General features: G+C 35.3%; 1 protein-coding gene across 4 annotated transcripts in view; it reads right to left on the bottom strand.

Annotated features, from left to right (window-relative positions):
* The window catches only part of SENP7 (SUMO specific peptidase 7), a 130,748-nt gene that overhangs the window by 109,743 nt on the left and 6,760 nt on the right, over nt 1-14,245 (bottom strand). For 3 of the 4 annotated variants that reach the window (XM_045540385.1, XM_045540387.1, XM_045540388.1), the window contains exons 2-3: nt 11,736-11,788; nt 5,370-5,474 (exon numbers count right to left, since the gene is read on the bottom strand). In XM_045540385.1, coding sequence (XP_045396341.1) covers nt 5,370-5,474; nt 11,736-11,788 — 158 coding nt within the window. Of the gene's footprint in view, nt 1-5,369; nt 5,475-11,735; nt 11,789-13,156; nt 13,174-14,245 lie in introns of those variants that run through there. The other variant, XM_045540386.1, reaches the window with a different exon arrangement.

Raw genomic sequence — 14,245 nt, 5'->3', positions numbered from 1 at the left:
TCTTGAACAAAATCCACTCTGCATGCACTCTAAGTGGTCTGGGGTAGGCTCTATTAACAGAATCTCAACTCAGCACTTTCTTAGATATTGAAAAAAGTCAAAGCCAACTCCTATGAAATTACTGGCTTTGTTCACAACTGCTTATCCCTGTTACAGCTTTACTTCAATACAGAAGAATGACAATTTTCCAAACAGTTGAGATTACTGGTCAGGATTTAACTTTTATATCAGAATTTCAACTCTACTGATCTTCATCTGATTTCCAAAGTAAGCAACATGTAATGCCAACACCAAAAATACTTAACAAAAGCTAAACATTTTCTGCTTACCAATTTCTACTGAACTCCTGGATGAATAGGGGGAAAAAATAACAGGAAGAACTAAACATTAAATTTTCATGACCAGTGACTCCACGAGAATAAAATTATATGTATATGAGGGGAACGGAGAGTGAGATACTACACACTTCTTTATAGCTTATATTTCTTCACACAAGCATGTGTCACTTTTATAATTTTTTATTTTTTATTTATTTTTTTTTTTGAGACAGAGTCTTACTCTGTTGCCCGGGCTAGAGTGCCGTGGCGTCAGCCTTGCTCACAGCAACCTCAGACTCCTGGGCTCAGGCAATCCTCCTGCCTCAGCCTCCCGAGTAGCTGGGACTACAGGCATGCGCCACCATGCCTGGCTAATTTTTCTACATATATTTTTAGCTGTCTGTATAATTTCTTTCTATGTTCAGTAGAGACGGAGTCTCGCTCTTGCTCAGGCTGGTCTCGAACTCCTGAGCTCAAACCATCCGCCCGCCTCGGCCTCCCAGAGTGCTAGGATTACAGACGTGAGCCACCTCGCTTTTCAAAAAGCAATATATTTTGGGGGGGGCATGGAGGCTCATGTCTGTAATCCTAGCACTTTTGGAGGCCAAGGTAGGAGGATTGCTTGAGGCCAGGAGTTTGAGACCAGCCTGAGCAGGCACTAAATCCCATATCTCCCCCCAAAAAAAAGAAAAAAAAATTAGACAGGCATAGTGGCTCACACCTATAGTCCCACCTACTCAGGAAGCTGAGGCAGGAGGATTGCTTCAGCCCAGGAGTTTGATGTTGCAATAAGCTATAATGATGTCACTGTTCTCTAGCCCAGGTGACAGACAGAGACCCTGCCTCCAAAAAAAAAAAAAGCAATATATTTTGTTTTAACCTTGACTAAACAAATTTTTAGAGAAGATGGTTTCACAGTTAAATATTTGCTTTCCTCTTTCTTTGAAATTATTTTTCCCTTTTTATTTTAACCTTTCACATACATCCTTTGTTGCAAGCCACTCCTTCAAATTATTTTTGGAAACAGGCATGACATAAATAAGTTTTGAATAAGATACGTCAGTGCTAAATTAGCAGCCTCCAGCTAGTATAATAGATACACAGAAGAGAAATACATAATGACTCTCAACAACAGAGGAGCCCCAAGATTCAGTAATTTTTCATACCATAATTTAGACTTATGTATCTCAAACTAGGTACTTAATTTTTTTTCTTTTTTTAAAACTAACCCTTGTGTATAGAATTTCAATTTGAGATGATAAAAAAAGTTCTGTTGATGGACAGTGCTGATGGTTGTGCAATGTGAATATACCTAATGGCACTGAACTGTACACTTAAAAATAATTAAAATGGCAAATTTTGTGTTATTTATGTTTTTCCGCAATTAAAAAAAAATTCTCTGGCTACCAGAGACCAGAAGAATAGCTAAAAATAAAAGACTATTTAAATGTCATACCTGAAAAGTACAAGTAGAACAGTTACCCCTTCCACCAAATAACTGATTTATAGAAAAATACTGAAAAGACAATACACTAGAAGTTGGAGGCTAATTGTAGATACAATAGCAAATGGCTAGGTAACTCAGATCTTAGTGCCTTTGTACCTTAAAACACTTCTTTCCCAAAATAACACTAGTAAAATCCTATTATAATACCAACCAAAAGAATCATACGAGCTTAGGAAGCAATTTTCCCCCTGTATAATTTTTAGTAGATCAAAGCCTTACAGCACAATTATAGAAATATATCTTTAAAATATGTCTTAATATCTGATTTTAAGACTTGTTATAAAATTATAAAAGTCAAGACAGTCTATTACTAGATAAGGATACACAAATATGTCACTAGAATAGCTTGGAGGCCAAGATAAATCCATCCATAAAAAGACAAAAAAATTTTGAAAAAAAAAGTTCATAAAACTGAATAAAGAAAAGAAAGTATTTTCAAAACATGGTGCTAGACCAACAGGATATTAATATGGTGGGGAGGAAACCTTAATCCTCACCATATAGCATACTCAAAAACAAACATAAAAATTAAACTAAATGTATAGGCTAAAATTATAAAGCTCCCAAAAGAAAATAGGGAATAATAGCTTTGCAACCTAGTGGAAAGCAAACAATTCCAAACAAAAAAAAACGCTGATGAAAACATTCAATAAACTAGAAATAGAAGAGAATGTCCTCACATGATAAAAGGCATTTTTTAAAAATCTATATACTAGGCCAGGTGCGGTGGCTCACGCCTGTAATCCTAGCACTCCGGGAGGCCGAGGCGGCCGGATCATTTGAGCTCAGGAGTTCGAGACCAGCCTGAGCAAGACCGAGACCCCGTCTCTACTAAAAATAGAAAGAAATTAGCTGGACAACTAAAAATATATACAGAAAAAATTAGCCAGGCATGGTGGTGCATGCTTGTAGTTCCAGCTACTTGGGAGGCTGAGGCAGGAGGAGCCAGGAGTCTGAGCCTTGCTTGAGCCCAGGAGTTTGAGGTTGCTGTGAGCTAGGCTGACGCCATGGCACTCTAGCCTGGGCAACAGAGTGAGACTTTGTCTCAAAAAAAAAAAATTAAGGCATGTACATTTTTATTAGATATAATGCTATTGCACACAATAGATTACAGTATAGTGTAAACGTAACTTTTAAATGTATTGAGAAACAAAAAAAAAATTGTGGCACTCATGTTACTGCAATATTTGCTTTATTGCAGTGGTCTGGAACCAAACCCAAAATATCTCCAAGGTATGACTGCACAAATTGTCTCTCTCGCTCGCGCGCGCGCTCTCTCTCTCTCTCTCTCTCTCTCTCTCGCACAAACACATCTTTATTATGGTGGTGGTTGCAAAGATATACATTTGTCAAAACTCACAGAATATTTAAAATGGATGAATGTAATTGAATATAAATTAATCTGCCATAAAATTTATTTTCAAAAGGGTAAAAAATATGAACAAACACTTCACAAAGGAAGATATACAATGGCAAATCACCATTTGAAAATATCTTAACATCATTAGTCATCAAAAAGTGCAAATTAAAACCAAGCCCAGGCCGGGCGCGGTGGCTCACGCCTGTAATCCTAGCTCTGGGAGGCCGAGGCGGGTGGATCGCTCGAGGTCAGGAGTTCGAGACCAGCCTGAGCAAGAGTGAGACCCCATCTCTACCAAAAATAGAAAGAAATTATCTGGCCAACTAAAAATATATATACAAAAAAAAAATTAGCCGGGCATGGTGGCTCATGCCTGTAGTCCCAGCTACTCGGGAGGCTGAAGCAGTAGGATCGCTTAAGCCCAGGAGTCTGAGGTTGCTGTGAGCTAGGCTGATGCCACGGCACTCACTCTAGCCTGGGCAACAAAGTGAGACTCTGTCTCAAAAAAAAAAAAAAAAAAAAAAAACCAAGCCCAAAAGTCAATCAACAGAGAATTAGATAAATAAACTGAGTTATGATTATATAGCAGAATATTACATAGCAATAAAAAAGGAACAAACCACTGACAGATGCAAAACATGGATGAATTTCAGCAACATTATACTGAGTGAAACGAAGCCAAACACAAAAGGGTACATATTATATGATTCCATTTTTATGAAGTTTAAGGACAACACTATAGAAATAGAAATCAAAAGACTGGCTTCCAGAAGCAAGGTGGGGGCACAGGCAGAGGGTGAGGAAAAGATACAATGGAAAGGGACACAAGGGAACTTTCTAGAACATGACAATACTCTATTTCATGATTGGGCTATCGGGTGCATATGTTACTCTAGTCAGAGCTCATCCAACTATACACCTAAAATCTGTGCAGCCTGTTTAATGTAGCTATATGTCAATAAAGACTACAAATAAATCTGGGCACAATGGCTCATGCCTGTAATCCTAGCACTCTGAGAGGCCCAAGGTAGGAGGATCACTTGAGGTCAGAAGTTTGAGACCTGCCTGGGCAATAGCAAGACCTCATCTCTATAAAAAATAAAAAAAATTAGTCAGGCATGGTGATACACACCTGTAATCCCAGCTACTTGGGAGACTGAGGCATGAGGATCGCTTGAGCCCTGCAGTTTGAGGTTGCTATGAGCTAGGCTGATTCTATGGCACTCTAGCCTAGGCAACAGAGCGATATTCTGTCCCCCACCCCCCAAAAAAAGAAAGCCCAGATTTAAAATCGTCCAGATTTAAAATCAGAATCTTTTGAAATATAGTTATTAGCCATTAAAAGATACTCTCTCAAACTTAAAAAATGGGTAAAGAGCAAACAAACAGATTATTCTACCAAGCTTAAAATTTTAGTAAACTTAAAACATAATTTATTTTACAATAATGAGATTTAAATTTCATGGAGAAGTCAACCATGAATAATAATGTATACTTAGATTTCAACTGAAGAACATCATAACCTCAAAACATTGTTTCAACTTGAAATATGTTGAAACGATACAGTATAATGTTGCTGAGATTCATCCATGTTTTACATCTGTCAGTGGTTTGCTCTTTTTTTATTGCTATGTAATATTCTGCTGTATAATCATAACTCAGTTTATTTAAAACATAATTTATTTTACAATAATGAGATTTAAATTTCATGGAGAAGTCAACCATGAATAATAATGTATACTTAGATTTCAACTGAAGAACACCATAACCTCAAAACATTGTTTCAACTTGAAATATGTTGAAACGATACAGTATAATGTTGCTGAGATTCATCCATGTTTTGCATCTGTCAGTGGTTTGCTCTTTTTTTATTGCTATGTAATATTCTGCTGTATAATCATAACTCAGTTTATTTATCTTAATTCTCTGTTGACTGACTTTTGGGCTTGGTTTTAATTTGCATTTTTTGATGACTAATGATATTAACTTGAAATATGTTGAAACAATGCTTTCACATATATGCTTTGACATATACGTCAAAAATAAACTAACTTAAAATCTGCAATTAACCCAAGAAAACCGAAAAAAAGGACTCACATCCATGAAAATAAAAATTCAGTTTTACTAAAATATTGTAAACACACCAAATAAAACTATATACTTAAAAGATATTAATTTTATTTACCCCCTGCAAAGGGAGATCCCAGCGTTCTGAGCTTCTGAATTTGGACAGTGATGATGGAAGGTGAACATTTTCTGGTTTTGCATTTAACATCTTTCTTATCTGAAACTAGGATGAAAAAACAATCAGTTTAATCAAACTATGTATAAGAACTGAATCAGCTAGCAGAACCATTATATTACCCTGCATTGTATTTTGCTAACAGTTTTTAAAGAGTTTTACATTCAGTTCTTAATTTATACACAATTATTAATAAGCATAATTTTATAAAACACCTCTCAATGAGTATAAAAGTAGATAAATGAAGAAACACAACAGTTTCTTAACTATTCTCTTGCCTGCAGTCTCTTCTAATCTTTCAAATGCAAGCCCTAGACTTCTCTAACATATAAATCTAATTATGGCTCCAATATTTAAAATACAACAATGGCACCCATTATTTATGGATAAAACTCTTTACAATGTGGGCTCTTTCACATCACCCGCACATCAAAAACTCTATAACCTGACCACATTGAGTTACTCAACCTTCTTCAAACATGGCATATTATTTTTTATCTCTAGACCTTTGTATATACTGCTCCCTCAATCTAGAATGCCCCTCCCTCTCTTTTTCCCTCGTGAAGTACTACAGGTTCTTCTCAAAATTCTTCTTTTATCCACATAACCATCACCCCCACACCATGGCATTTCTTTCTCTGGGTATTAGTATTTGGTACATTTATATTATTTACATTATACATACTATCCAATATTATAGTTATTTGTCTATATGTCTGTCTTCTTCTCCAGACTACAGAGCTCCTTAAAGAGAAGTCCCCATCTTATTCACCAAAGTGTGAGGCTGAGTAAACAAAAAATGAATGCATAGATTGTAACCACAAGTTTGAAATCAGTTTTTTACAACTTAAATATCTAACTTGCACACTAAAGTTATAAATCATTAAGCTTCAAGTTCAGCCTACAAAATATATAACAGGCACTATATCAAACAGAACAAGTAACAATTCATAAAATTATTTCAATAAGAAAAAAGCCTAAGTCTAGAAGACAGAATAAATTTGAAGAAAGTATATCTCAACTCTTGTTTCACTAGCACCTCTGAGGGATGAGGTTAATCCTCCTGGGTACCAGTAACTTCTTAATTATTTATTGCTATCCTGTATTAAAAGGAGCCTCTTTATAATTCTTCATCTGCAAAAAAAAATGTTATCTCTAAATCAATCATTTGCCTCCTATTTTAATTAGGAAACAGCAGTTGCTTTCTCAGGGGTTAAGGCAAGGGCTTCAGGCTACTTACACCCATAGATCCTTTGTAAGTAGGTTATTTAGCCCACACTGGATTCTGTAGCATATTTTATTTTCCAAAAATGGCCATACTGATATTCCTCATTCCATATGCTCTTTTATTTTCTGATCCCACAATGTCGGGGACCACATGCTCTTCTTACTGTGTGACACTGACAATCCTCCAACAACAGAACTATGTTCCTTCCACTTGAATCTGGGCAGGCCTGTTACTTCCAAGGCCAGTCATAAAAGGCAATACAGCTTCAGCCTGGCTTGTACGTGCTCTTGCACTCTTCTTCCTTTCTTCCCCTCACTCTCTTACTCTCTCTCGCTTCCTCCCTCCCTCTCTCTCTTTCTCTTTCAGTACACATACCTTGGGAGCCTGAACCAGTAAGTAAGAAACCTGGATAACCCTGAAGTCACTAAGCTGGGAAGATCACATAGAGAGGCTAAAAAAGATAAACATGCACAGATGCACCAAGATGTTTGAGTCTTTCCAGCATAGGTATCAAGACAAGTAAGCAAGTCTTTAAGATGATTCCAGGCTCCATGAATGCATTAAAAAAATGTGAGATGCACACACATACACACACACACCCCCCACACACAATGGAATACTATTCAGTCTTTTTTTTTTGAGACAGAGTCTCGCTCCATTACCCAGACTAGAGTGAGTGCCGTGGCGTCAGCCTAGCTCACAACAACCTCAAACTTCTGGGCTCAAGCAATCCTTCTGCCTCAGCCTCCCGAGTAGCTGGGACTACAGGCATGCCCGGCTAATTTTTTTTCTATATATATTTTTAGTTATCCATATAATTTCTTTCTATTTTTAGTAGAGACAGGGTCTCACTCTTGTTCAGGCTGGTCTCGAACTCCTGACCTCGAGCAATCCACCCGCCTCGGCCTCCCAGAGTGCTAGGATTACAGGCGTGAGCCACTGTGCCCAGCCCTATTCAGTCTTTAAAATGAAAGAAATCCTCCATTTGCAACAACAAGGATGAACATGGAAGATATTATGCTAAGTGAAATAAGCCAGACACTGAAGGACAAATACTGCATGATACTACATATATGAAGAATCATCAAACTCATAGAAGCAGAGAGTAGAGATGGTTGCTAGAAGCTAGGGGAAGAGGGAAATGGGGAGATATTAATCAAAGGGTACAAAGTTTCTGCTATACAAGATGAATATGTCCTAGAGATCTACTGTACAGCATGGTGCCTACAGTTAACAATACTGTACTGTGAAATTTGCTAACAGGGTAGATTTTAAGTGTTAATACAAAAAATAATACTAATAATAATAAATAAAGAGGGCAGGAGGAAACTCTTGGAGGGGAGGGGGTAGACATGTTTATGGCACAGATTGCGGTGATAGCTTCCTGGGTGTATACTTATCTCCAAACTCATCAAATTGAATACTATAAAAATGTACAGCTTTTACATGTCAATCATACCTCAATAAAATGGTTTAAAAAAAAGATAAAAGAAGGAAACATGGAAGGACATACACAAAACATGTTTAACTGTGATTATCTTTGAGTGGTAAGATTTCCATTTTTGTATTATATGGTTTCCAAATTTTTTTTTTAATAGTTGACGGCACTCACTCTAGTCTGGGTAACAGAGCGAGACTCTGTCTCAAAAAAAAAAAAAAAAAGACTGAATAGTATTCCATTGTGTGTGTGAGGTGTGTGTGTGTATGTGTGTGCATTTACATGTGTGTGCTTTTACATGTCAATCATACCTCAATAAAATGGTTTAAAAAAAAGATAAAAGGAAACATGGAAGGACATACACAAAACATGTTTAACTGTGATTATCTTTGAGTGGTAAGATTTCCATTTTTGTATTATATGGTCTCCAAATTTTTTTTTTAATAGTTGAGTTTCTTTAAATTCAAACATCATGCTATTAGTAAAGGCAAGGAAAGAATAAATAAATAACTAAAGCTCCAGAAAAACCTCCGCTACAGCTTCACGGTCAATAAATTGTAAATCTAGATCTCTCACTCCCATATCATATGTAAGGAGAAAAAAAATTTCCAGTACAACTTTTCTACTGACAATTTTTCCTATACTCACTTTTTTCTTAATAATTAACTGATAAAAAATAATGTAAGCCTTTTGAAACAATCTTATCTATTCTTAGACAAACTTTAATCATGGTTTCAACCATGTACAATTAACAAAGATTCGAAGCTACTAATGATTCTGCAAAGCCTCTATTATAATTCTAAGAATCAGCATGGTTTAAAATTTTGAAAACAGCTCAAAAATACAATGATAGAATTATGGTTAAATTAACTGTGATACATACATATAATAGAATAGAATGTAGCCATTAAAAATGTTCACTACTGTTTCCCTGGTACTTAGTCTGGCATAGTGTCTAATACTGTTAAGTACCCAATAAATATCTACTGTGCAATGCCTTAAATTGATTTGATTTCAGAAAATTACATTCACACGATATAAATAAGTAGAAAGAAAAATCAGATTATAAAATAGCATTTTGTAGTTTTCTATTTTTTAATATTTATTTGTTCATTATAGATAGACAAACTAGAAGGATATAAATCAAAGTAGTAATTCTAATTGCATCTGGTGGTCATCTTTTTGTTCATCTGAATTTTCTAATATCTCCATAACGCATTAGTATTGTTTTAGAAATATTTTTTAAATACTTTAAACTCAAAATGTATGAGTGTCTTGTCCCTATATCCATCAAAGCTCTCATCCTTCCAGTAATTTGTTTTCACTAGCTACCTTGAGAGAAAAAGCAATAAGTACTACCAAGAATTAAATATGCTAATTTTTCTAAGAACTTCTACATTAAAATGCATTAGTACAACTTTATGTGTATATTATGGTTGAACAAATAAGTAAATATATTGTAGACTGTAGATGACAAGAGACAGAAAAAAAGTTAAAAATAAGGAAAGAGGGAAGGCTAAAATAAGCCTTGTCTATTGGACTTGAATCAAAAGTATGAGTATTCAATTCATGATTTTTTTTATAGATGTACAGATAGGCAGATAGAGAAATAAATATTCATATGCATGTTTGTGTGTGAATTTCTTACTATACATATATTTTTTAGCCCTATTGATTTGTCAACAGAAACACATCTCAACACCAAGTACATCTGAAGAAATCAGAATGAAGTCTATAAAGTATTGTACCAATATTAATCTTATTTTATATAATCACACTATAGTTATATAAGATATTAACATTAGGAGAAGCTGAGTGACAACTATGCAGGAACTGTGCACAATTTCTATAACTTTTCCATAAGTCTAAAGTTCCTTATAAATAAAAAGTTTTTAAAAAGTACCAGAGCAGGCCAGGCACGGTGGCTCACGCCTGTAATCCTAGCACTCTGGGAGGCCGAGGCAGGCAGATCGCTTGAGCTCAGGAGTTCGAGACCAGCCTGAGCAAGAGTGAGACCCTGTCTCTACTAAAAATAGAAAGAAATTATATGGACAGCTAAAAATATATATATATAGAAAAATTAGCCAGACATGGTGGCACATGCCTGTAGTCCCAGCTACTCAGGAGGCTGAGGCAGGAGGATCACTTGAGCCCAAGAGTTTGAGGTTGCTGTGAGCTAGGCTGACGCCACAGCACTCTAGCCCGGGCAACAGAGTGAGACTCTGTCTCAAAAAAAAAAAAAGTACCAGAGCACATCTAAAAATCAGAAAGAGAAATGTACTAACTCAATATTATGAATTTTAATGGTGGAATTTCAGATTCATTGCATGAAGGACACAATAGTCTAAAGCAGAGCATTTCACTTAACTGGACTGATGAAACAGAAAAGTAGAAATAGTCAATACCAAGGTATTTAAAATTGGGTATGATAGTATTTATCCTGGTAATACAAGATATCCTTTTTTACCTCCTTCATTCACCCCACTTAAACTAAATCCAGAATTTTAAATGGAGAAACCACACCATGCAAATTTTAAGTCAGTCAAGGAAGAAAAACAGTACCTAAAGCCATGCTCTCTATGTGGTCTTCTAAAGTATTCTTGATTCCCTCTCACTACCTTCCATTATGACTACTTCTCCCTCTTTGTTAAGTGCTACAACTGTATAACATAAAAATGTACCAAATTAAAGTTCTCTGTGTATAACTAAGAATGCTTCAGAGAAAAGGGCCTAATAAATTATTATAATGTAAAGTAGGTTATTACTGCATTTAAATCACAAAATTCTAGAGGAAAAAAAGATTATCTTTCTAAAAAAGAATGAATTTTTTAAAACATTTCCTACCTAAGTAGAAATTTTATTTTTCTTGTTTCGCTACTCTGACTTATATAGGAGAAATAAATAAATGAAAAAAAGGGCCGGGCGCAGCGGTGGCTCACGCCTGTAATCCTAGCACTCTGGGAGGCCGAGGCGGGTGGATCGCTCGACGTCAGAAGTTCAAGACCAGCAAGAGCGAGACCCTGTCTCTACTAAAAATAGAAAGAAATTATCTGGCCAACTAAAATATATATACAAAAAAAAAAAATTAGCCGGGCATGGTGGCACATGCCTGTAGTCCCAGCTACTCGGGAGGCTGAGGCAGTAGGATCGCTTAAGCCCAGGAGTTTGAGGTTGTTTTGAGCTAGGCTGACACCACGGCACTCACGCTAGCCCAGGCAACAAAGCAAGACTCTGTCTCAAAAAAAATGAAAAAAAGAAGTTTAAAAGTATATATTCCAAATAGTAATTTTCAGCATATGCCTTGAGGACAACTCTTCTCCATCTATAGTATTATTAACGAATGAACATGAGACACTATAATGTATTCAGTCCTCAAAGAAATGCTGAGTTATGTTTTAAATAAAATCTAAAATGGGGCCTGGAAAGTATACTGGTCATCTTACAATGATTTAAACAAAGCTGGTCCCAGAAAGGGTTTCCTGGTTAACCTCCAGTGAATCAGAATACGCCATTCTCCCAAAACACTGATTAAAGTTTTACAGTATTTTCTTTAAATTTTTATTAAAAAGACAAACAGAAAAATACTTTCAATATCAGTAACTCCAAAGATAATGAATAGGTTAAAAGCAAAACTAATGCATACCTCTGATAAGTCAGAAGATGAAGACTTTTTCCTTTTTCCTTCTGTCACAATTTCTACAAAAACCAAAAACATGGTAAAAATTATAATTTAACATCTAAATGAGATAAACAATTTAATCAAAGAGACCTTTTCACATCCATCCCTTGTTTTAAAGTAACCTCTTGTTGGTGTTAGAATTTACACTGATAACATTTTATAGAAACAGAACGGCTAAACATAAAGGTCAAAAAACAATTACATATGTCAGAAGAGTAGTAGATTCTCACAAAATATCTCCAGTAAATATATGAAAGATGACAATAAAAGAAAAAAGAGTATAACTGGCTCTAAAACCTAAACAGAAATTCCCCAGCAAAAGACCTTGCACTCAGTAGTAGAACCATCAGATAGGACAAATTCTTATGATGGCGGGGAGGAAGGAGCAGAAGAAATCTAGAAGTTGGAGACATTCTACAAAAACACTTCCAGGGCCTGGTGAGGTGGGTTCATGCCTGTAATCCCAACACTTTGGGAAGCCCAGGCATCACTTGAGGTCAGGAGTTCAAGACCAGCCTGAGCAACACAGACCCTGCCTCTACAAAAAATAGAAAAATTAGTTGGGCATGGTGGTACGCTACTCAGGAGGCTGAGGAGATCCACTGGAGCCCAGGAATTTGAGGTTACAGTGAGCTAGGATGACACCATTGCACTCCAGCCTGGAAGACAGAGTGAGACCCTTTTTCAAAAAAAAAAAAAAAAACACTTCCAGTTCTAGTACATATCTAAACATGCTGTGCAACTAGGAACAGCTTAACTTTTTACTCAACAACATGTTTTAGACTTCCTGTGGATTTTTCTTTTACAAATTCTTTCAGTCAGCAAATATTTAGTGAATGTCTATCATGTGCCTAGCACTGTGCTAGGCAGTGAATGTAGTGAACAAATTAGACAAAATCCAAGCTTTCCTGAAACTTATAGTTCACTAGAATATATAACAGATTTCATAATAAAAATAAATGGTAGAGACCCATATGTATGGTCACCTAGTTATGACAAATACACCACTGCAATTCAGTGGGAAAGGGATGATGTTTTTCAAATGATGCTGAAGCAATTTGATAGCCAAATGGGAGAAAAAATAAACTTCGACCTCTATCTCATACCATATACAAAATTAATTTGAAATAGATCATAGATTTAAATGTCAAATATAAAACAAAGTTTCTAGAAAAAAAGTAGCATATCTTCATGACCTTGGGGTAGGCAAAGATTTCTCAAACAGGACACAAGTAGTACTAACCATAAATGAAAAGATTAATAAACTGTACTTTATTAAACTTAAGAACTTCCGTTCATCAAAACTCATCACTAAGAGAAAGAAAAGACAAGCCACAGATTGGAAGGAAGATATTTATAATAAACATATTTATCAAAAAACTTACAACCGGAATATATGAAGAACTCCTTCAAAGCAAAGGCAGCATAACCCAACCTTCAAAATGGACAAACTTTCAATAGGTACCTCACAAAAAGAATATCCAAATGGCCAATAAACATATGAACAGGTGCTCAATTTCATTATTAAGGAAATGCAAATTATAATGGCAATGGAATACCATTACATAGCCCTATGGAATGGGTAAAATTAAAAAGACTGACAATACCAAGTGTTGATGAGAAACTGGAACTCACGTACTGCTAATAAGAGTGTAAATGAGTACATCTACTTTGCAAGTATCTATTAAAGTTAGACATCTGCCTACTCAATGTCCAACAATTACAGTTCTAGGTATATAAACAAAAGAAATAAGAATGTTCAAGTTATCTTTGTTCTTAATAGCCAAAAACTGAAAACAATCCAAATATTCATAAACAGGACCATGGATAAACATATTCAAACAATGGAAAACTACACAACAGTGAATTACTGCTACGCACAACATGGACACATCTCACATGCATGTTCAAAGGAAACCAGATGCAGAAGAGTATATGATTCCATTTATGTGAAATTCAAGAAAGTTAAAACAAATCTATGGTGATACCAGTTAGAACAGTGAGGGGTACGTGGGGAGAGAAAGAATATTGACTGGGAGGGGATACAAGTAAGCTTTTTGAGATGTTTTTTGAAATGTTCTATATCTTCATCTAGGTGACAGTTATACAGGTATACATATACAAGCTTAAAAAGTCATCTATACTATACACTAAAGACAGGTATACTATGCTATACTTCAGATAACATAAGAAATAACCATTATTACCAATGGAATACAGCTTATCCAGAAATTATATTGCTGAAATGATATCTTCTAAGTTCATAATACATAGAATTAGTTTCACTAAATATATTTCCTGAGCAAACACTGATGTAAAAAATTATTTTAACTTCTATACTTAAATTTTTGATAATTTTAAATAATAGCAATAAAAGCATTCCTTGAGTAGACTACCAAAAATAATTTTTTAAATAAATGTTAAGAAACTCTTTACCCTGTAAAAATTCACATTCTACAATAGTCAATTTTAAA

The sequence above is a fragment of the Lemur catta genome, chromosome 1, assembly GCF_020740605.2.
Source record: "Lemur catta isolate mLemCat1 chromosome 1, mLemCat1.pri, whole genome shotgun sequence".
In the NCBI taxonomy this organism is placed as follows: domain Eukaryota; kingdom Metazoa; phylum Chordata; class Mammalia; order Primates; family Lemuridae; genus Lemur; species Lemur catta.
The sequence above is the reverse complement of the archived record's forward strand: the minus strand, read 5'-3'. Positions and strand labels throughout refer to the sequence as shown.